The sequence below is a fragment of the Podarcis gaigeae genome (genome assembly GCF_964106915.1).
Source record: "Podarcis gaigeae genome assembly, chromosome: 12".
NCBI classification, from domain to species: Eukaryota; Metazoa; Chordata; class Lepidosauria; order Squamata; family Lacertidae; genus Podarcis; species Podarcis gaigeae.
The window spans coordinates 51,701,034-51,725,739 of record NC_139688.1 but is presented as its reverse complement, the minus strand read 5'-3'; the positions used below and the strand labels follow the sequence as shown (position 1 = coordinate 51,725,739).

At 41.6% G+C, this 24,706-nt stretch overlaps 2 protein-coding genes across 36 annotated transcripts in view; one reads left to right on the top strand and one right to left on the bottom strand.

Moving 5' to 3' along the window:
• LOC310828434 (uncharacterized protein) overlaps nt 1–3,535 on the top strand; it is a 99,394-nt gene extending 95,859 nt beyond the window's left edge. For 7 of the 13 annotated variants that reach the window (XR_014556848.1, XR_014556850.1, XR_014556852.1 and 4 more), the window contains one exon: nt 3,324–3,535. Coding sequence is in view for 2 of the 13 variants with exons in the window: in XM_083706129.1 (XP_083562255.1) it covers nt 3,324–3,436 (113 nt within the window). In the remaining 11 variants the exon portion in view is untranslated. Of the gene's footprint in view, nt 1–2,681; nt 2,790–3,323 lie in introns of all 13 variants that reach the window. The other 6 variants (XR_014556849.1, XR_014556851.1, XR_014556854.1 and 3 more) reach the window with 1 other exon arrangement.
• Nucleotides 1–24,706, bottom strand: part of ARPP21 (cAMP regulated phosphoprotein 21) — a 250,687-nt gene that overhangs the window by 40,477 nt on the left and 185,504 nt on the right. For 21 of the 23 annotated variants that reach the window (XM_083705682.1, XM_083705671.1, XM_083705674.1 and 18 more), the window contains 4 exons: nt 20,462–20,692; nt 19,157–19,320; nt 17,207–17,311; nt 14,622–14,879 (listed from right to left, as the gene is read on the bottom strand). In XM_083705682.1, the coding sequence (XP_083561808.1) occupies nt 14,622–14,879; nt 17,207–17,311; nt 19,157–19,320; nt 20,462–20,692 (758 nt within the window). The remainder of the gene's footprint in view (nt 1–14,621; nt 14,880–17,206; nt 17,312–19,156; nt 19,321–20,461; nt 20,693–24,706) is intronic. The other 2 variants (XM_083705676.1, XM_083705677.1) reach the window with 1 other exon arrangement.

Sequence of the window (24,706 nt, the reverse complement as noted above, 5' to 3'; positions counted from 1 at the left end):
CACAAACTACTTCATGTAACAGGGATGATTACAAAGGTGGGGAGAAGGAACAGGAGAGACCATTGGAATCAGGTGAGAAGAGGGAATGCAGCCCCTGAGATGACTCACTGCAGAAATCGGGAAAGGAAACAAAAATCTCCAGGACCAGGAAAATTACAACAAGAAGAGGTAGCTGGTGGAAGAGCAAGTTCATCAGTTTGACAAATCCTCTAAAAGTTGATGAACAAACGCTGCCTGCTCTTTCTTTTTCAAAGCCTTTTGTGCTGGTTTTTTTTTGGGGGGGAGGCTGGTGGGAGCCTCTGTTTATTTTGATATACATGCTGCTTTTTGGTGAAATAGTGGGGTGGACACTGAGGAATGTGTAAGTGGTGTACAAGTCCTACCACACATTCAGCACCCACCCGGATTAAGGTGTGTCAGGGCATGGATACAGAAAGGGGCGTGGAAATTCGCTGCCGATTCTTTTTGCACAGGAAGTGTGCTAACAGCTTCCTTTACAGCTTCGGCAATGAGCGTGGCAAATGAGACCTTGCACATGTTTCCTAGTTTAGGACTACAAAGTTCAGCTTTTAATTCATCAGGTGACAGCACAAAACGAATGCCTTGATTATCGTTACAAAGATGTCTGCAAACATGACATGAATTCATTGCAGAAAACTGCAGGACCATCCTAGAGACTAGGAGGAAAGCTTAAAGCCTGCCGCCACTACATGGGAGATGGAATGAAGAAAAGGAAATCTGAATTGCCTCTGCTCCATAGCTTGACCAGTCATAGCTAGGAGGAGCTAGGAGCGGCTAGGAGCTAGGTAGAGTCATTGTTCTAAAAAAGTGTAGACTTGTACAAGCTTCCACTTTGACTTGGAATGTTTGTTTTGGGCTTCTCAGAAGTACGCAAAGGCAAGAAGCCGGTGGGTGGAATGCTGTTCTGCAATGGCACACCCCCCAGAGGTTCCGGAACTGTGCTCTGGCTGGAAAAAAGCAGTGTGTTTAGTGTTTTCTGACCTAACCACCCCTTAGATCAGGAACAGAGAACCTCTGGACCTTCACATGTTTTTGGACTACAGTCCCCATCATCTCTGAACATTGGCTTTGTCAGTTGGGGCTGATGGAAACTGGAGTCTCATAGGAGTCTGAAGGGCCACAGGTTTCCCATTGCTGCTTTATGTACAGTGGTACCTCAGGTTACATACGCTTCAGGTCACATATGCTTCAGGTTACAGACTCCGCTAACCCAGAAATAGTACCTCGGGTTAAGAACTTTGCTTCAGGATGAGAACAGAAATCGTGCTCCGTTAGTGTGGTGGCAGTGGGAGGCCCCATTAGCTAAAGTGGTGCTTCAGGTTAAGAACAATTTCAGGTTAAGAATGGACCTCCGGAACGAATTAAGTACTTAACCCGAGGTACCACTGAATTCTGTATTCAGAGCCTCCTCGGGCCAGGAATATAGAGCCAAGAGTAAAGAAAAATGAAGAGGGAAATGGACGAGTTAGAAAAGATGACCTTGTAATCATTATTAACAAATTATAGCACCTTTGATATTGAAAGGAGAGCTTGGTGGCAAGGCTACATCCTGCAAACCATAACACACATTCTTGGATAATCATAAATTGGTAGCTTACATTTAGCAATTTATATTTACAAAGTATTATAGAGACATAAATCAATTTATCTCTGTAGAATTTAGATACTCTTATCTGGAGTTAGCCACAGGGAAATTATTTTTTAAAAATTGACTGCAAGAGAAAGCATTTGTTATAGACTCCATTTAGTGACACAGGAGCTGCCATTGATCTTTCAAAAGAATGCCATTTGCTGGATATAATATTAGGTGGGGAAAAACATGTCGTTTGGGATGATTGATGGAGTAACTTTTTACATTATGCAAATGACATCTATACTATCTGAACAAGATGGGGCTGTGCAGTTGCTGGACTGGACGAAGGCCAATAAACTGATGTTGTATCCTGATAAGATGGAGATACTGTTGGTCAGTGGTTCTTGTGTCTGGGAACTGGAGATAAATCCTGTTTTTCTCCCTCTGCCCCAAGAAGCAGCTTCATAGCTGGATTCAGCACCGTAACTGGAAGCCCAGGTGGCATCAGGGCAAGGGTGGCATATTTCTAGCTCCAGCTGGTTCTAACTGTTTATGGATCAGGATAGCTCGCCAGAGAAACCTTGAATGTTCTGGTAACCTTGCAGTCAGACTACAGTAATATGCATTATGTAAGGCTGCCTCTGAAAGTCACATCTAGGGCAAAATGTGGACATAAGACTGGTAAACAGCATATTTAATTAGACAGTGCCTATCCTGTGTGAACTGCACTGCCAATATGGCTCTTTGATCAATTCAAGGTTTGGACGTTATCATAGTTCAAGCCCTGGATGATTTAGGTCTCAAATACTTGAAGGAGCACTTTTCTCAATATCTGCTGTCTCAAACACCTTCTTGTGGTCCTCCTGGTGGGGTAGCCCTTTGCGTGGTGATGGAGAATAGGGACCACTGTCTGAGAGGTCTGGTTGTCACCTTCCAGTATGGAGTTTTTGGTGCAGTCTAAAGAAACATTTTTTCCACCTAGGCCTTGGGGACAGATTGAGAAGTTCAAGGCCTGTGATTTTTTAATGCTGTGCTTTAGTGATGGATTATAGTAATTTCTTTAAATGTTATTGTGTTTATATTTCAGATGTTTCATTGAATTCTTATGGTATTGATTCTATTTTGTAAACCACCCTGGGATTTTATTAAAATTAACAGCAGCAGCAGCCACCGCAACAACAGCAGCAGCAATAAGGTCAGTTTGGCTGCTGGTCAGATATCTCTGATTGAAAAGTGATGCTGGTTATTGACATAATGTTCTTGGCCATGATTACTAAGGAACATGCGAAGAAAGAAGTGCAGATCAGAAGGACGTGTAGCACATTTTTCTGAAGTGGGGAGAGTAAAGTGGGAATATTCTCCCACTGAAAATAAAAACCAGGCTGCTCTAGGCATTTTCTAGTCATCAGCTTGCCACAGAGAACTGTCACAGAACAATCAGATAAGAGGCTGGACAGCAAAAGAGAACTCCTGTTAAGCTTCTAAAAGGATGTCTCAGCCAGAGCGAGACAATGCAGGGCAGGAGGAAAAAGCAAGTGAGGAACAAATGCCTTCCACTCCTCTTAGATGTGCCACTTTTAAAATCTATCCGCTCCTTCTTTGATGCAAAAATGGGAAACTGAGCTTTAGAAGGCAGCGGCAAAGGCAGCTTTAATTAAACTTTAATATATTAATGTGTGATATCTTTAGACTCCCAGGCTCAGCTAACTTCCGTCTTTTTCCTTCAAAGATAATCCCACACTGACTGAACATGCTCACAAATTGCCTACTGCCAGCTGCATTCAAGGCTATGGGATCCGACAGAAGAAAAGCCTCTTGGGCTGCTACAATTACAGAAACTAATTAGACATTTACACACAAGCCGCCCCATTATGAGACCAAATCTGACAGCAGGACACCATGGAGCAAGAAGATAAAATAAAAATGATTTCACATTGATTATATTCTGCGCATGGTTGCATCACAACAATTTGCAAGGCTAAGTAGAGTAAGTACAAGGGTACCTCGGGTTACATACGCTTCAGGTTACATACGCTTCAGGTTACAGACTCCACTAACCCAGAAATAGTACCTTGGGTTAAGAACTTTGCTTCAGGATGAGAATAGAAATTGTGCAGTGGCGGCACAGCGGCAGCAGGAGGCCCCATTAGCTAAAGTGGTGCTTCAGGTTAAGAACAGTTTCAGGTTAAGAACAGACCTCCGGAACGAAATAAGTTTTTAACCAGAGGTACCACTGTACATTGAAATCTCCCTGTCTGTCCTCCGCACCCAATGTTAACAAAAATCAACTTGAGGAATCCTAAAGTTTATTCAGATCTACTTTAAGCTACTTGACTCGCTCGACCAGTTGAAAATAGCAGTGAAACACAGAATAAATTTTCTCAGGGTGACTGCTACCCGATTCTCAAATTACCAAGGCAGTATCATATCTGCCCTCATAGTTCAGAACCTCTTTGTTTCCAATAAGTAGGAAGTTCTGAGGCACATGGGGTCATGCTGGCCACTCTGCTTATTCCATGATATTGACTACATGGAAAGTTGTCACATGAAAAGCATGGCCCTACATGATTCAAAGTTTCATACTTTACTGAAATGAAACTTGGAGTGGGATGTGGTGGAGGAGCTTTAACCTCAGTAAGACTCCAAGAAATGGAGCAGATCATGCAAATACATATTTCCTGATCACTACACATTATCATGTAGCTCCATAATTCAGCTCCATAATTAAAGTTACACCATAGTTTTCTGAATGCTCACAGAATCTGCACTGTGTTAGGTATTAGAACATAAGAAGTAAAAGTTGGATCATAGAGGTATGGGGAGTATGTTTGAGTGGGATAACAACCAGGAGAAACTAAGTCAGATAAGAAGGAAATGAAACTGGATAGATTCTGGGAAGATGACAAGATCAGGAAATGGTTATGGAAGGGGCAAGGGGAAGAGGAGGAGGAGGAGTATCAGGTACAAGGCAGAATGTATTTTAATATTTGCTTTGGGGTATTTCTAATTCTCCACACTTCTATTCCATAAATTAGTTAAGGAGATTTTTTATTTTTTATTACAATTTATTATTAAATTCATATCCGGCACATTTAACGTCAAGGTAGCTAACAAACCAACAACAAATAGAACCAATGACTAAAATTAATAAATAAGATAGAGAAATAAGATGATAAAAAAGCAAAGGAGCAGTGACTTAAAAAAAAAAAAGGTCCAAGAAATGTTTCGAACCAGGGAAAATGCTAGCCTGGCAGTTAAAGAAAAAACAGAAAGAAAAGATGATAGGAAAGTTGGTAGAAGGAGGAAAGAAATTTGATGAACCAGAGGAAAGACGAAAAATGTTCATAAACTACTTTAAGGACCTATACCAAGCAGGAAAGGAAGAGGAAGATAAAATAGAAAAAAATATTTAAGCCAAAGTAAATTTCCAAAGATTGTAAGGGATAAAATTGAAATTTAAACTCCACTATAACGATGATGGAAATTCATTAGGCAATATCTAATGTGAAACCAGGAAAATCACCTGGACCGGATGGACTGCCCGCAAGTTATTACAAGAAATTGGAAGACTCACTTTCAATACTGCTCAAGACAGTTATGAACAAGATCAGAAGGGAAACTGCCAGAATCATGGCAAGAAGCCTTTATAATACTGACTCCAAAGCAAGGGATGGATTTAACATCAACTAAAAACTACAGACCAATATCTCTTTTAAACAATGATTATAAATTATTTGTGGATATTATGGTAAATAGGTTAAAGAAAATACTAAAAGAGGTCCTAAATGAAGATTAGGCATGCTTCCTACCGGGAAGACAAATGAACAACAATATAAGAATGTGATTGATATATTAGAATATTTGGAAATGAGATCGGATAAACAAGCAATACTAATGTTTGTGGATGCTGAAAAAGCATTTGATAATGTGTGTTGGAAATTTATGAAAAGAACTATAGAGATAATGGGCCTAGGGGATTTTTTTTGTGGATGTATAGAGGCGATTTATCAGAATCAAAAAGCCAAACTGATCCTAAATAATGAAGTATCAGAGAGCTTTAGAATAATGAAAGGAACTAGACAAGGTTGCCCACTCTCCCCATTATTGTTTATTATGGTCCTTGAAACACTGGCAATGACAATAAGAACTGACTCAGAAATAAAAGGAATTACATTGGGAAACAAATTTTATAAGCTAAAAGCTTTCACAGATGACCTTATAATAACTACCCACTAGAAGAAAATCCACTAGAAAGTATACATATTTTTTTGAAATAATATATGAATTTGGTCAGGTGGTGGGATTTAAACTGAATAAAGACAAAACCATGTTGTTGGCAAAAAATATGCGAGATCAAGAAAAACAAGAACTGCAGACAATGTCTGGCTTGACAATAACTAAAAAGGTCAAATATTTGGGTATCTGGATTACAGCAAAAAATATCAATTTGTTCAATGATAATTATATCAAGACTTGGAAAGAGATCAAAAAAGATTTAGAAATTTGGAATAGGTTGAATCTTTCATTCTGGGGGAGAATTTCAACAATCAAAATGAATGTGCTCCCAAAGATGTTGTTTCTGTTTCAGACGATTCCAGTGGTAAGCGGGGGGGGGGGGGGGGTGAGGGCGCTTCAAGGAATCGCAGAAGGATTTATCAAATTTCATTTGGCAGGGGGGAAAACCTAGGATAAAGCATAAACTATTAGGAGATATTAAGGATAGAGGGGGTTTTGCACTGCCAGATTTGAAACTTTACTATAAAGCATCCTGTTGGATAAAAGAGTGGATAATTTTGCAAAATACAGACAAATTGGATTTGGAGGGATGGGACAATAGATTTGGGTGGCACGCCTATCTAGGTTATGAAAAAGTCAAGGTTCACAGGGGTCTTCTGAATCACATAGTTAAGGAAATCACTATATACGGTATGGGATAGGTATAAAAACCTATTAGAACAAAAAACACCCTGGTGGCTATCCCCCCTAGAGGCAATTTCAGTAAAGAGGAAAAATATTGGGAGGGGGAATGTTTACTGGGCAACCTATAAGGAAATATTAGAGGAGGAAGAAAAACAATTAAAATTAAGCAAGTTTCAAGAAATTAGACATCATTTCACGGATGGGTTGCAATACCACCAAATAAATGACACCTGTAAACTAGACAGAAGAAAAGGGTTCGTGACAGAGGTTTCGAGGCTGGAAAAAGATTTAATACAAAATATAAAGAAACTATTATCTAAAATGTATAGACTCCTGCTAGATTGGGAAGTAAAAGAGGAAGAAGTTAAAGAAGCAATGATCAAATGGTCCAAATATTTTGGTCATACCATTCAGATGGCTGCTTGGGGAAAAATCTAAAGTTCACTGCTTGTTATACATTAAAGGAAAACTTCATGAAAATGTTTTATAGATGGTACATGACCCCCAGCAAATTGGCAAAAATGTACAAAACAAAATCAAATATATGCTGGAGGTGTAAGCAAGCTGAGGGAACAATGTAACATATGTGGTGGGGTTGTACAAAAATCAAAAACTTTTGAGATATCATCTATGAGTAGTTTAAAAAAATGTTTAAACAAACACAGTGGTGCCCCGCAAGATGAAAAACTCGCTAGACGAAAGAGTTTTCCGTTTTTTGAGTCGTTCCACAAGACGAATTTCCCTATGGGCTTGCTTCGCAAGACGAAACGTCTTGCGAGTTTGTTTCCTTTTTCTTAAAGCCGCTAAGCCGTTAATAGCCGCTAAGCCATTAAGCCGTTAATAGCCGCTAAGCCGTTAATAGCCGCTAAGCCGTTAATAGCCGCTAAGCCGCTAATAGCCGTGCTTCGCAAGACGAAAAAAACGCAAGATGAAGAGACTCGCGGAACGGATTAATTTCGTCTTGCGAGGCACCACTGCATTTGCAAAAAAATCAGAAACTTTCCTCCAAGGCATTTTGACAACAGATATTCCAAGTGATAAGAGGGAGGGTATTCCTATATGCAACAACAGCAGCGAGAATGTTGATTGCTAACGATTGGAAGGGAGAGAAAACTCCAACGAAAAAGGAATGGCAGATAAAACACTCTGAGTATTTGGAACTTGCAAAGATGACAAAAATAATCAGGAATCAAACCAACCACAAGTTTATAAAAGAGTGGGATTGTTATAGAGGGTACTTAAAAAACATTGTTCCCAAGTAAAATCTTTAGTATGCTTTGACTAATTTTCGCAAACTAAATGACAGATGGATAATGTATCTCATACAATATGGATGATTGATAAGGTGAAAAAAAGGACACAGTTTAAAAAGGGGGGGGAACGACCCGCAGGGAGGTAGACGGAAGTCATATTCAAAAAGTTGAAGACTAATTATTTTTTATTTAAGGTTCCTGAGATACAGGGTGTTGAATATTTTTATTATGTATGGGTGTTTTTTCATGATTATTTATCTTTTTTGTATCCTATTTTGATGACGAGTTGTAATATCTAATGAAACCAATAAAGAGCATGGGGGGCGGGAGAGAAAAGAGTCTCCTTAGGTAAGGTATTTCACATGCAAGACACTGTAACTGAAAATGCCTTCTCTCCACTTGTCTCAGAAGGAAGAGGAGAGCCTCAGATGATGGCCTTTGTGGATAGCATAACTGATGCAGGAAAAGATGGTGCAACAAGCATCTTAGTCAATAGTACTTTGAACTAGGCTCCCTTAGCCTGCTAATTTGCAAAGCCAAAAATAGCAGGTGAAGATCTCGACGCTTTCAGAAAAGCACAGTTCCCAAACAGTTAAAGGTTGCAAACTAATTTAGCAGAACGGCTATCACGAGACCACTTGTGTTGTGCGGGGTGATCTTCAAAGCCACTACTGAGTTTCGGTATAACTGAAACTCAGCTGTTCTGCCTAGCAGATTCCCATTTAGTCTCTCGGAGACCAACTTAGCTGCTCTCTCTGTGCTAATGACAACAGCAGCATGTCATCAGCATATACCAATAGGTTCACAAAAATAAGACCAAATGTGAAACGGGGAAGCCAGCAGTATTTTATATCTCTGGGAGAGCAGCAGCAGTGTTGGGAGGCGTTGCTCAACCTCCCAGCATGGAGGTTGTTGCCAGTGACCAACAGGGAAAGGGAAAAGGAGGAGAATGTGCTGCAGGCACAGCTGTGGAGCCAATTTGATACAGCTGATATTGCATCCACTCTGTGTCAACTTCCTTGATGCCTCTCCCCTCTTCCTATATGTTGCTGGCAGCGACCCCTGTTTTGCGAAGTCAGCTGAGCAATGCTGCTCCACCCCACTGGCTGCTACTGCTCTGCGATCAATTAATTAACATACAGATTGAAAAGATTTTTGATCTAGCACATGGGTAGGCAAACCAAGGCCCAGGGGCCGAATCGCCTTCTAAATCCGGCCTGCGGATGGTCCGGGAATCAGCATGTTTTTACATGAGTCAATGTGTCCTTTTATTTAAAATGCATCTCTGGGTTACTTGTGGGGCCTGCCTGGTGTTTTTACATGAGTAGAATGTGTGCTTTTATTTAAAATGCATCTCTCGGTTATTTGAGGGGCATAGGAATTCGTTCATTTTATTTTTTTTCAAAATCTAGTCCGGCCCCCCACAAGGTCTGAGGGACAGTGGACTGGCCCCCTGCTGAAAAAGTTTGCTGATCCCGATCTAGTATTTATATATGGCACCCTGATCAGTGTAAATAATTGTCTGCCAACCTGCATGCTCCACAGTTCTAACCACAGATTACGGCGGCTGACCCTATAAAAAGCAGCGGTACTTTTGAGAAAAGCTGTTGCTTCAGGCCTTTGCTCAAAATGTAGTTTGGTATGAAAACTTCAAAGTGAGAATTGCATGTGCATGAATCTTGCCTTCTACTTATGCCACACTTACAGCCAGACTCCAAAATGGGATCTTCCACCAAAATATAGTGTGTTGGGCTTTGCTTGGAACACCATAAAATGCATCATAAACATAATGGGATTCCAAGCAAGCTTCAAATCTTCTTCGTAATTTCTTCACCAACTATGGCTATTAGAACTTGAAGTCTAACATCCAAGCAAAATTGATGTAAGTACAAATGTGAAAACCGATGCCAATTTAGTCTATGAGCTGGCAGGGTTCTGAGTGAAGGTGAACGTTTTGCAGTGAAGCGTGAAAATAACCTGAGAAACCACTTAGCGGCAAATGTTCATAATAATAATTTTTAAAATGCTGCTTTGGCTCTTTTTCTCCCTTCCCCCTATCCTATCTGTCACAACTCGGCCATTGTGGGATACTGAAATGCATCTGTGATGTTTGTTAACTTTTCATGATGGTAGGAAAACATTACTGGCTTTGGGACAGATACAATGAAGATAGGTCAGTACTGATCTAGATAGGTCAGTACTCTTGGCTAAGAGGGCATACAGATCCTACATACAGCCTTAAATCAAGTATCTTATCATTTTTAGGCTGCTTCTACTTTCCAGCAGATTGAGGCTGAAAGAGAAAATCAGCACTCCTTGCCTCCCTCAAAATGTGTGCTAAACATTAGTCAGTTAGTAGATGATATTGTTTATGCCCAATAACGACCACAATACAGTATGAGCACAAATCACACAACTACAAAATGAAAGACACTACATGCACCAAACCACGACAAATCTATAATGTCCAGAATTTTAAAATACTTCTTCCAGTTAGCATCCCTAGGGTTTGGCACTTGCACTATCCAGAAAGGTTGCCGTTATCTTTCTTGTCACTAGTGCAAACAGCGCCTCCCTATAGCTGATGCACTTATTGACATCTGCCAACAGACATTTAATTTTCAAATCATCTGGTTCACCTTCTAAGGAGATCTGAAAAGAGCAGGTAAGTTTAACTCTGGGTGAGTCATACAATGGGCAATTAATATCATTAGTATCAGAAGCTGGATTGGAAGGTGGTGATTGAAAGCACTAATATGGCTTTCCCCACATTATCTGACTTCCATGTCTATGGACTTTGTACCTGGAGTGGATTCGTACCTTGCCGATTTTTGACCCTGGCAGTTCTTGGTATGGGATGTAGCCACAGGAAGGAGGCTTCCATGAAAACCTAATTGTGTATCAGTCTCATACTTGTTATATCAACTGAGAATGTTTCCCTTTAAGACTGGTCTATTCTAGGGGCTTTGTTATACCAGGGTAGAGCAGAAAGGAGAGAAAGAATGAAGATTTACTCCACATTGCTAATGGTCTTATAATTGCATACTTCAGTACCACACTTAAGAAGTCTATTAAAAATTGGTGTAGGAACACAGTTCTGCCCATCAGCCCACAGCAGTGGCGTAGCGTGGGTTGTCAGCACCCGGGGCAAGGCAAGTAATTTGCGCCCCCTAACCCGTGGATTTGCGCCCTCTAACCCTAACCCCCAGATGTTGTGCCCGGTGTGGCCGGCCCCCCTGCACCCCCCATGCTACGCCACTGGCCCACCACACATACAAAACACTTATTTTGAGATTTTTCTGGTCACTGCATTAACATATGCAAAGTTGCTGCACTAGAAAGCCTATTGATGCAGCCATGACCTACAAATACCAAAATGCTACAGTTTTGGCTCACAACCTTTGACAAATAGAAATGGTCTTAATCGAGGTGCAATGAATTCCAGGTGCAAGAATGTCCTTGGCGATGCTAAGGCTTTGGCAGAATGGAACAGCATGCACAAAAGCTCACAACGTCCTTGGAATGCAACTCTTAATGCTTGCACCTTGACATGGAGAATAAAAAAGGCCGCCAAGGAAGCATGGGGTGTCCTGAGATGAACAAAGAGTAAGTTGAAACATGGCGGTTTAGCCTGTCAGCAATCAGACCAGACTGCGGCAGCACTTATTGTGCAAACCCTACTGCAGGTAAGTGTGGCTTGACAGCGCTCAGTGAGGGAGTGAAAAAATGTTATCTCAAGCAAGGGCAGTGCATTATGAAGGATCCAGTTAATATGGAGCAAAGTGAAAAATTTGCTCTCACTGGCTTTTATAATTTTATGACAATTCCCTCATACACTTGAATGACCAAGAAATGCAGCCAGGCTGGATAGCTCAGTCGGTAGAGTGTGAGACTCTTAATCACGGGCTTGTGCGTTCAAGCCCCACGTTCGAGCATTTCAGGGGGTTGGACTAGATGACCCTTGTGGGCCCTTCCAACTCTGCAATTCTATGAAACTATGTCTGTTAGAGGCTGGACTTGCTAGATGTTTTAGCCTGTCCAAGCAGTTTGCGATGCTGTAGTGATTAGCACAAAATATACCCCTCACTACCCTAACACTGGGTAGCCTGGGCCTAATAGATAGCACTACAACACTTGCAATATGTAAACATCTTTGTGATGGACAGATCAGTCTATTCTGGTCCAAGTCAAATTCACACGTGGTTTTTCATCAAGTCCATTCTGTCTGACTGAAGCATTAATTTGCATGTTGTTGTTTTTTAAGTACAGAAATCTGTATTTAAATATGAACTTTGATGTATATTAAAATAAAATTTTATTTCAATGTACGTATTTCTAAACATATTTTATCCTAAAATACCCAGTTTTAATGCATTCTGGTATGCCTAAATTGCAAAGTCCAGAGAACTATAAAATTCATAATGTAATTACATTCTTATCTGTGTATTAGTCCAAGAAGTCAGTTTGCTAAAAATGTGAACCCAACAAAATTCTCTGCTCCTGCTCCCCCCACACAATTAACAAGCTCTGTTTGTCCTAATGACGGGGGGTTTTGATACCACTTTAAAAATTGTTGCTGTCTTCTAATAACTAGGCTCCTTATTTCAGAATGACCCCCCCCAAAAAAAATTAATCTGTGAGCACAGTGGCGTAGCGTGGGGGGTGCAGGGGGCGCAAATCCACGGGTTAGGGGGCACAAATTACTTGCCTTGCCCTGGGTGCTGACAACCCACACTACGCCACTGTGTGAGCAGCAGGCACTGAGAAAAATTAACACAATTACTGGAGGTATGGAGAGAATACTTCCTTTAGTGCAAGCATGAATGCCTAGAAGTAACACCTAAGGATAATAACAGCAACATAGCTGACAACTGTACCTGTCCTAGTCAAAGGAAATAGTTAACATAAATAAAGCAAGGGGGAGAACTGTCATATTTCTTTATTAAAAACAACAACACAACCCTCTCCCCAATGTTTATGGACATTAAACTGGGAGAATGAAAGAGAGCTGTGCTCTTTGGCTGCCGTTTGCTGTAATTAAGCTTTGAAATCTAGCGTTCTAATAAAAAATGCATATGGTAAGAGTTGGCTAGAAAATTCCCTGGACATTTTGCTTTCCCTTTCCTTTTTCTGTGAGGATTCTCAGGATGCAGACAGGGAACTTTGGTGGCAAACAATAAAGCCTAATCAAGAAGACAGAACACATTAGAGATCTGCAGTGCCTTACATGTTCAAGTTAATTAAATATGATTCACGGCTGGTGCTTCCGCTAGATGTTATGCAGAAGCTCATACACGGGAAAGAAGGGGAACCGTGGATCATCTTTGTTAATAATAGTATGCAGAATATATCACGAAGCAGAGCATGTGTCCAAAGCCCTGGACTGAAAAGACTGACTGGTACATGCACATACATCACTTGAGCTCTCATCACCCAGGAGTGCCAACTTGACTAAAATATTGGGGTAGACAAGGTAAGCCCTGCCCTGCATAACTGATCACAAGATGCGGTGCATGCAAAACATTTGAATGGCAATGCCGATCAACGTGAGTGGGGCTGCCCTCTTAAATATTTTATGGGGGGGGATCAAAGGGAGTCGGCTCCCATGCTCATCACTGTAAGATTCAGCAATGATAGCTCTCAGATGAATGGTTGGGACCTTCCATTAACATAACTGTATTCCCATCATCATGGATGGAAGATGTTACATGATGCTATGGTCCATGAGCTGTGGCATAGGTGTGAACCTGACCATAATCATAGAACTGCAGAGATGGAAGGACCCCGTGGGTTGTCTTAGTCCACCTCTCTGCAATGAAGGATTCTTTTGCCCAATGGGGGGGGGGTATGAACCCACGACCCTGGTCTCATGGTCTACCAACATAGCTATTCCAGAAGAGTTGCTGAAATGAAGGAACCGCTTTGAGGGGGTTCTTCTTCACAATCAAGCAGTGCATAAATGTTAGGAAATACATAAAAAGTGAAACAAATAGAGAACCTACCCAAGTGACATCGACAAAGCCCCACATACACGCTAAGTATTACCAGCCCCTAGAAATTAAGTGGTTTCCAGCTGTAATGTTTAAGAGAATATGAAAAAAGGTTTAGAAGTAGGTTAAAGCTTATTGATAAGGATTTGCTGAACTAACAATTTGAATTGGAATACAAAAAAGGGAGGTATGAGGAAGTCTGGGAAATAAGTTAAAGGAAAATAAGTTATGGAAAATTTGTGTGTTTTAAATTATTTTTATCTTTTTTGTATTTTTGTTATCTTTTTCTTTTTGACTTTCATTGTATTAAAATTGAAAACTCTAATAAATATCTTTTTTTAAAAAAAAAAAAAGTATTACTAGCCCAAACCCCTCCTCCCCTCTCCCCCATCTTCTTCAACCCCAACCTTATTCTGCAGGCAACACTAATGTCTCACATCAAATGTAAAAAAGACTCTACAACCTGAAAAAAGAGACAATACACATTCTTTTGTAAACCAAGAATTAAAACAAATTTTTTTTTTTTTTTAAAAAAGTGAGTCCACATGGCTAGTTAATGCATTTGCTTGTCCACATGAACCTCCTCCGCCCCCTTGTTAAGCAATGAGAAGGCTGATGGCATGTGATAATGTAATGTCCAAAAACCAAACAAACCATGGGATACAAAACTCTGTCCTATCCTGCTATGTAAATTGACCTTATGAAAATTTCACTGCCTCGGATTTTATGCATGTAGTGGTGACGCGCCTCTGAAAATGTTCCTTGGCTGTCTTCACTTCCTTCAAGACTGTGCTACTGAAATAATGTAAAATGGATGCTCGAGGGTGGGGCAGGAGGCATAAGAAACCAGAAATCTATGCTTACCTGAGCAGGAGGCGGCGGCTGTACATAACCCTGCGGTGGAGGTGCAGCTTGCAGTACTTGCTGGGATACGGGTGGACCTGAACCTGCAAAACCTCCGGGAGGGAGCTGTTGGCTGGATGCCATGACGTAACCAGTCTGTGGGGAAGACTGCTGCATAATAGGTGATGGGTAGACAGGACCAGAAGGCGAATCAGGGTTGTCTCCTGATGACTGACGACTTAAACTCATCTGGCTAAACTGTGTTGTCATGTCATCTCGCTGTGAGGCAAAAGTCAGTTGAAAATGATCAACAGAGATCTCTGCAGCGGATATTTAGAAAACAAAAAAAATGGGTTCAAACAAGCATGCACAAGAAGCAGGGGAAAAGTACATTTAAGCACATACGCACACAAATGCAAAATTAAGTGAAAACAAACAAACATAATCCTAAAAGCAAGTAAAAACATCTCCATCACCCCCCCCATTAAACCACTCCCCTTTAAAAAGAAAAAAATAAGTACTGGTTTTCTCTTTGATTTTAAACCCTAAAGGGTTATTTATTTATTGTTGCTTTTGTCTCATTAAATGACTGGAGAAAATGTGTTGTTTTAGAATGACCTAGAAAATGAAGGGAAAGAAACAGCTGGGATGAAGGTCTAAACACACCTGCCAGCCTACCTAACCTATTAAAATGTCAACTGTAATCAACAGTAACTTAATTGCAATCCTTAAACTGCATGTCAAAGTTAGCTTCACATGGGCAGTTTGACTTTTACATTTGGGATGCTCTATGTCACAAACCTCTAACCAGTGCAGAGCCCTAACTGCATCAATGTTTCCAGAGCTCATTCCCTGAGTTCATCTTTGCATCCTCTCAAGTTTTTACCTTGGGCAATCACTTGGCTAGCATACCTAGACTGAGAATAAGAAAATGCCGAAGTCTATTTGGCTGTCTAGGCAAATCAGACAAGAGTTGGGGAAGTTACTGAACTTGACAAGTGCAAAAGTACATACGCCTGTGCTGGGGAACGATAAAGGAGTAACCTCTTCCAGCAGCAAATGGTCAAGGTCACCTTGTACGAGTCTGGAAGGCCTTTCAGGCATTCACTAGCTCTTCTCACTATAAGCACGGTCTCCTCAAGTGTGCTTAGTTATTTTGTGTTCTACTAATAAATCAAGTTTGTTCTTGCTTTGCCATGATACAGTAAGCCTCACCATATTTCTCTGCTATTAATCAGTGATGCAGCAGCTGTTTTTCGTGGAGTATGTCACAGAACATGCCACAAAGAGAGCTGGTGCTCTTTGTCCCTCGTCCGAAATCCTGTCTCTGAGATGGGTATCTTTTTGAAATTCTTTGTGGGAAACCTGATGCGTCTTCAAAGAGATGCCCTAACTCCCTACCGCTATGGTTTTGCCCACACAATATTTTCTATGTTGCACTCTTGCATGCACAACGGCATGCATTCACACACAGCTCTTCATCGGGAAGCACTTTGTTGTTTGTGGTGCTACCTCTGCCGGCGACCATTGAGAGCTCCAAAGGAGACAGCCAGAAGTCTAACAGAAGCAATCATGTGCCCCAAGCCCCTATTTACTGAGATGAATCGGACTCACCACACCGCAGTTGGTGCTAGTTGCTTGGCCTAGAGTGCCTGATATACCTGTTCCACAGTAACCTTCACCAACCAAAGTCAGATCCCCTCCAGAGGGCTGGAGCGAAATGTGGAAGGGTTGGTTCTCTGCTACCTGGTTCCTAACTCCCCTGCAATGTTCCTGCAATGATGATGATGATGATGATGATGACTTCTCCTCGTCAACTGACCTTTCCAGCTTCTTTGCCTACCCCTCTCTCCTTTTCTGACTGAGGAAGGTCCTGCCAGTGCAACTGTGATGTTGGGATCCTTCCATACCTGCAGTGTAAACCCCAAGGTATTGCAACTCCTGCCCTGTACTGTAGGGGCTGGACCAAAGTATGTATGGGCATTCATTTCCTACTGCAAAGTATGTTTCCCTTTCACATGGCTGCAAGAGACCCCATGTTTCCTTTTTGAAAGGAAAATCCACAAGGTTCATGCAAATATCTTCTGCGCCAACCACAACATCTTGTGGAAGCCTTACTGAATCCTGAAATTCAGTCCAAGCTCTTACAAAACAAACCCTGAACTACTTCCTAACCAATGTCTATGAACTCAAAACACAAGTAGCTCAAAAACAAAACCACAGGTGTAACTGTAAATGCTAAAAAGGGGAAATTATTCATGCTGGTGATGCTGTATCTTTAGCGCTCTAAACGCACATGAAAATAGCACAAATTGAACCAGGAGGTTTAAAAGGCAACCACCTTAGAATAATAATTCATCAATCATTAATTTGGGAAGGCAGACAAACACACGCTTCTTGGAATCTTGCACCGTTTTCTAGATATATATTTTTTTGGCTGTGCAGGCCTAAGTGACAAGCAGTTCCAGCATCACTGAGTAAGACAAGAGATTTACAGCAATTATCTTCTGTTTCTCTCCAGTTCTCCAGATAGCAATGCCCCCAAACAGAAAGCAAGCTCAGACAATGTAATCAATCCACATAAAAAGTAATAAAATCTGTAGTACCACAGGAAACTGCTGTGTTGGAGACACCGCCAGAAGATGCTGAGGAGGATAGGAAACGCCTGGATACTGTACTGACTGAGAAGAAGGCTGCAGTGCCTGAACTGGCTGAGGCAGAAAGGAAACAGAACAGAAGCAGGGAAGGGAAAGATTCAATTATTGTCCTCAGACAAAGACAGACATTTCTTAATTTGAGCCAAGGTCGGAACAATAGCCTGCAAAGAAAGATGACATCTTCCAGCTCATCTAGCATAGGATGCAATAGGTCAGATATCGTTGTTTTAAGACTGCATTCCCCTCTCCTGCATGCCTGCAATACTAACTCAGTGGCGAAAAGCCTGTTTGATTTAACACTAAGAAACACAACACTTTCCAATGCAATGCTGATGTAATGCTCTTTCTTGGATGATGTGAGGGCTTGTACAACTGTGCTGGCATTGGGACTGATGTGGAAATTACTGCTGAGGAGCAAGCCATAGAAATGGCCCTTTGAAAATGTGTACTTAGCACCGTGGGTCCTTTCTTGGCATGAGTCTCTTATGTTACTGGGGGAAACTAGCAAGGATCCTGTTAACAATTAGCTTTACTGTGCACAACCTAGCAATAACACCAGGATGCAATCGCCATCATGCCCATTAGGAGAAAAAGCTGGGTCACTTAAATAAAGGTTCTGCATATACTCTGCATTTCTACAAGTTTAGTTCCCCACCACCATCTGCCTCAGTATCTGGAGATATGCGTGCGAATAATTTGCATGTCTCCTAGGCATTATTAGCATCAGAAAGGATGTTAGCTACATCATGTCAAATTCAGTGACAATTAAATTCCAAAGCAAATTTGTATCTCAGATAGGATTGTTCCTCCTCCTTTTCTTTTGTTTGGCAGAGCAGGCAAATCTTTTCCTAGCATGGAGATCACTTCCCCCCCTTCCAGTTTCACAGGAGCTCTCTAGCTAGGGTCCTTCATTATGTGCCCCCCTCCATTGGGGTAGGGGAGGGAGGCTGGCAACAAGAGAATGGGTCATTTCAATGGTGGCCCACCATTTGTGGAATGTTTTCTCTGGGGAGGCAAACCTGGCACCATAGATTTAAATGCCATGCAAATACCATTTCCCCCCTGCGCTTTTGGCCTCTCCTAAGTGCACTGTGTTTTCATTAACTGTGCATTTTTGAGTTTTTTATTTGAATTGTTCTGCTTTTAGGTTTTTATTGTTGCTTTAAATAGGTTTTAATGTAAATCACTTTGAGTGGATTTATGTAGGATTCAGATGATGATCGGGTGGGGTGGGAGGAAGGGGAAGCAGAGAGCGCCAATGTCTCAAACAAACGGATGGCTCACAATAAAGGACCCCTTCAAGAACATGCATAGCCACTGCTGAATTGGCCTTGTGGATGGGAGACATTATATACAGAAGTGCTGTTTACCTACGGAGGAGGAACATGCGGCTGGTGCAATGCACAGCTTGGAAGGCTGCCATGGTAATGCAAACAAACCTCCTAAATTATAACAGTTTGGGGACAGTGAGCAGGAGAAATCCATTATATTTTATAGGCTCAGAGGGGTGCACTGGACGACCCCTTGCAAAGCTGCTGAGGGAAACAACTATTTGTGTGTCATCTGTAAAAGTTGTGCCTTAGAGTCCTCAGTGTTTCAAGGTGTCACTGGATGCAAATCTTGCATGATGTGCTACTTCAGTGCCTTAACTGCTCCTTGTCTGGCTTGCTGGAGTCTCCTTCTTTGGAGGTCTTTAAGCAGAGGCTTGACAAACATATGTCAGGAGGGCTCTGATGGTGTTTCCTGCTTGGCAGGGGGTTGGACTCGATGGCCCTTGTGGTCTCTTCCAACTCTATGATTCTATGATTCTAAGAATAAGGCAGCACCAAATAATACTGCTCTAATAGACTCACACTGGATCCATAGCTGCTAGCATATAGGCAGACATTTTCCCCTTACCTGCGTGACAAGGTGACTTGTAATTTGTTGCTGTGGTTGCTGCACAGGTTGCTGGGATGAAGGCGGTTGCTGAGACTGTCCAACTATCTGGCTTCTAATAGGCTGTTGACTGCTGGGTGGGTTGTATATTGCAGGTGTACCATCAGGGTTTACAAATGGTTGACCTGGAGCAAATCAATCTTTAATGTGCTTTTCAAGACAACTTTGCAAAAATAGAGCAACCACCAAACAAAGCGCAACACATTTAATTCTCTTACAAATTTATGGATATCTTCCCCAAACCCTTAAGTACTGATTAATGGAAATGTTCCAAGTTCAAAGCAACAAGGTTAGATATTTGCACCGTTGAGACTTTGTCAGCCATTAGCCAATATTTTCTCTTAAAGTGCACTAAATCAGAAATTACAGAATCTGAATAAATTGTTAAGTTCACTATGCTTGTTCTTCTCTAAGACAAATGAACTGAGTGCACAATTAGTTAAGAATGCCTCCTTCATTCTGTGATTCTATAAAGGAATGGCCATATCACTTAAGAGATATAGGTAGGTTGCCGTGTTGGTCTGCCATAGTCGAAACAAAATAAAAAAAAATTCCTTCCAGTACCACCTTAGAGACCAACTAAGTTTGTTATTGGTAATGAGCTTTCGTGTGCACGCACACTTATTCAGATACACATATCAGTTAGTTCAACTGACTGATTAAGAGTGCAATCCTACATGCCTTCTTAGCAGTAAGACCAAATTCAAAGGGACTTACACTCAGAAAACTGTATATAGGATTGTAGCCTAATGTGGAACTTTAAGTGATCTTTAGCTGAAGCCATCAGATATTAGTTCAGCATAGATAGATGCTTTCTTCCTTTTGAGAGCTTATGACCCATGCTGATCTTCTTTCAAATAATAACTGCATTCCAGTAAGCTCTTAATGCATTAAGGGTTCTTAATGAAAAATTTAACTCCAGGTATCCATTCGCTCCCTCTGTGCTGTCATGCTATGTATTAGGTCTCCACATTTTTCTTTTGGTGGTACATTATTAATGGCGCTGTTCACTGCTCATGAAATACCTATTCAGTGCATAGTTTACTGATGAGGTAGTTTCTTTGCCCAAAAGAAGGAACCCTGTTTGGACATTGCCCTTCATGTGATTGTAACCTCACCTGTAGATCCCCAAGGAGAGATGTGGTCTCTGATTGCAAGATATCTGTCTCTTGGAAACTGCAATTCCTGTTTTAGTAATGATCAGCACCCAGATTTTTCTATGGGCTGTGGTTTGCTAAAATATTAGGAAACATGAAACCGACTGACCTGTGTGTGGATTGAGCAGGATACTTCCCGGTGGAATCCCTGCAGCTTCAAGTGGAAGTATGATGTAGCTCGTGTTGTTTGCTACTACCTGGCCACTTATTCCATTGTCTGTATAGGGAACATTGCTCGAAGAGGTGGCTGTAACTCCAGGGACAACTGATGCACTTTGGAGAGGTTGATGTGTTCGTGACAGAGATCCTGAGGACCCAGCACTGCTGGAAGACTCTGAACCTGAAAAAAAAGGCCAGGTTTACTGTAATAAACACTACACCCACAGGGTAGACAGGGCTTATGGACTAGGCAACAGCCACATTACTAAGTAACTTATACAAAACAAATTATTTATCTGTAACCTCATCCAAAGCATTTCCCCCCCAACTGCAATCTTGGATGAGTTTGCAAAGCCTGCTAGTATCGCTTGGGGAGCATGGTTGTGACATGCAACAGTGCAAGCCTGTGGGTGGCATATATTGCCGATGAAAATTTCATGTTACAAATGAGAGCTAACTCATGATCATTGACCAGGTATAATATGGCTATGCTCTACCATGTGTGTGTATGTTTAAAATGCATTTGATGACATCCAGTCAGCTAGTTTGTAGAACGGACTTATGCTCATGCAACCGACTTTCGTTTTCTCCCTCCCTTCCCGCAGTCCCTGCTAACCACCCAAATATCAGCTCTGGAAGGCTGGGAGACCCTCCAGAGCATATTCAAAGCGCAGGGGGCTACAGGGTGGAGGAGAGGAAGGGGAAGTCTCATTGTGCTGGTGGAAGTCTGCTTGCAGAGCACTGGGTATTACCCATGGGGCTGGATCTAAACGACTTATAACATTACTGGTAGAATGCAAGCCAAGGTCGGTGCCATGGTGGGATTCTGGGCTTGTTCAACATGAAGCAGGATCTGCACAGGGCACCCAGAGTCAAAGCAGCCCCACCCCCCAAAAAACACCTTGTGGTATCCAAAGTACATGGTCAGTGAGCAAAGCCAGGGATAAGGTTTGCCAAAGAGTGGCAAGATTGTGAAGCATCCTGTGGCACTGCCTAGCAAATCACATTGTCGGGTCAATGGGAAACAATGTGTTTCAATTTTCCAGCTCAAAAAGACTCTGCATTCAGTAAAGCAAACACCCATAATACAGACTCCAATATAAAAGCAGTGAGAGGAGATAGAAAACTCTGACAGTCGGCACTACTAGGCACCTTCACCAGTTTGTGGGTGCTTTCAGTGCAGACACAGTTCATCACCTGCTGTTAAATGAGCTACAGTTCAGCACTATTCCTTACCACAGAGGTTTTCAACCTTTTTGAGTCCACAGCTCCCTTAACCAACTACATTCTTTCTGTGGCACCCCTGTGGGGCTCAGCAGCCCAGTTACGTCACCCCTTGCCTGTAGAGCCAGCAGCCTCTCACCCCTTTTAAAACACCCTCCCTTGTGGAGTGTTCCCTCAGCCTTCTCTCTGTTCCCCCCTCGAGAGTCCTCCAGGCATCTGCCGCAGCCACTCCTGGTCTCTAAGCCACCTCAGCTCCTGGCAACCAGCACCCCCTGGCTAGCCTCAGAGGCACCATTTGCCTGGGGAGTTTGCAGCCAGGGCTGCTGCAACAAATAGCTGTGCAAGCCTTTGGGGGGCAGAGATGCAAGGGAGCATCAGAGGAGGGAAGGAAAGAGGGACAAAAGCCAGTGTGGCCCACGGCACGTCTGACCATCTTTCAAGGCAATCCAAGATGCCATGGCACACTGGTTGAAAGCCTTAGCAAATCCACACTGTAGCTGGAACTCAACATTTCTACCATTCCTTATTTTAACTTTCCAGGTTTTAAGATGCCTCTGGTGCAGATTACAATTACAGACTACAACACTAGCAATGGTCACTGTGTGGTTCATATAACTACACTAAAGTTGTGTCCATAGTTGCTTTGACATAGTGTGCTATTGTTTATGAAGAGGAGGGGGAGGAACCAATAAATTTTTTAGCTCTCATTAATGTTCCCACCCCATGTGATGCAAACATTGCAGTTGTATAGCTGCATTACATTTACATCGTTTTAACTGAATATTTTGATGATGTCATACATTGCAGGAGTGCAGCCCAAGTGATTTGTTAAATTATTAACTTTTCCAGCCTCGGTATTGATTTATAGCTTTAATAATGCATCCTTCCATATCCATTATAGCTCACAATATGCGAGCAACAAGGTAGTATAATATTGGCAAGGAATAAACTATGCTTTTAAATTAAAATGGATTTTTTGGGGGGTCAGCAAAACAACATGTGATTAAAGTATAAAGGGAGGTTAGTAATAACGTTTAGAGATGCTCAGCTAATTGTACTGTCATATTACTAGAGTTCTTTGTTGTTTGCTTTGTGGGGACCAACGAAATAGTAAATGAATGTGGTGGACTAATGCAGAACATTCAGGATGATGAATGCCAGATAGGAGGACCCAAGGGCCATAATTACTGTTGGCCAACTTTCTGAGGGCCGCATGGCCAACGTGAAAGTGAACATAACCCAGGTTTGAGCACAGAAATATGAATGTGATGTAGGCAGACCTACACAGGGAGTTAGAGATGCACACAAACAGGCAGGCAGGCAGGCAGACACACTGAGGCATCCAGACCCCCAGCTCCATTGTCAAACTGTGCCCATCAGTAGAAGAGAGGGGTGGGAATCATCCTTCCCATCACAGTACTGAGCTTGGCAGAGAGGTTATTCTCCTCCTAGCCTCTGATTATTTTGAAAAAGTGCCTTTTATCTCATGCTTTCTGCTAGTGGAAGAGAATAAAAGTGCCCAGGAAAGCAGAGCATGCCCACTCTTTCCTCTCTCCGGAACACTCCAATCTTCTAGCCATGATGGCATACAAGATGGAGGATTTTGCTGAGGGTTGGAGAGCTACTTCATGGGCAGTAGGTTCATCACATTCTGTTGTATAATTTACACTTTTTTTTTAAAGAGTGCATAAGAGCGAAATCTTAGTGTATTTGTCTACGATGAAATAATTCAGTCAACTTTCAATGCCTGTAAATTATCATAATCTTCAGCCAACTGTTCTTCTTGGAAGTGTTTTTCTTGTTATCATCTGGAGTGTAAGAACTGATCTAGCTAAAGAAAATATTCATGTGTGCATATGCATAGGTTGGCTAGGCATCTGGCTTTGTGCAGCTGCTACTGATATATGCAATTTAATATGGGTATCGGCTGTGTTCCATTCTAACAGCTGAGATTCCTGAATTGCAAGGGGTTGGGCTAGATGACCCTTGGGTCCCTTATGACTCTACAATTCTATGATTCCATCACCCTATACCTATTTTAAAGATACAAGGTTTCAAACAAAACCTCATCTGGTAGCCTCCAGAAACATCAATAAGAGACAAAGGGACATCATGACAAGCAACTATATTCTTTTGCAGGAAATATCATAGGAAAAAAATTAGTTACTTCAAAATATAGTGACATATAAATCACACTACTTCAGGAGAATAACACAGAAAAGTTATCTTGAGTTGACTCTTTCCTGTTGAAAGAGACTGCATAGACTTAGCACTTTTTCTTTATGATGTCTAAAGTATTTGTTTTATGAGGAGTCTTATAAATATATATTATAAGTAAATTAATTAGTCTCCTTAAAATGATTTGATCTATAAGAACTAGCACACATGAAGTATACAAGTGTCTATAGGTGTGCTTTGGCAGGGAACTGATGTAATCAGCAGTTGAATTGTTCTACCTTTCTAAATCATCCATAATTAGTAGACTCTTGTGACGAATCAGTTACAGACTTGCACTTCTTTAGAGTGCAGGCGAGGAACTGGTTGTTTGAATATTCTTCCACATCAATAACTCTCTGCAGATACCTAGGTAACCTATCACACTGGAATGGGAACCCTTTTTATATGGGGAAGCATTTTTCATTCAATCCTCCCCTCACTTACAGCCTGAAGTAATACAATCTTGCAACAGATAATTTATGCTTGGCTACAGAAAAAACTTGAGGCTCTTAGTCAGGGACCACAAATAGATGCTTTTACTGGAAGCGACTTAGCCTTTCACTACTACAGCCAAGCAATCTCAAAAGCAGCAAGTAACGATAATCCTCTGCATGAGTAAGCTCTACTGAATTCAGTGGGATTTAGTCCCAGGTAAATGTGTATTGGATTGCAGCCTGGGTTTACCAGGGCTATGTTAGCTATCACAAAATTAAACATAATTCTCAAAGACCAATAGGTTAAATATGACAAAGGG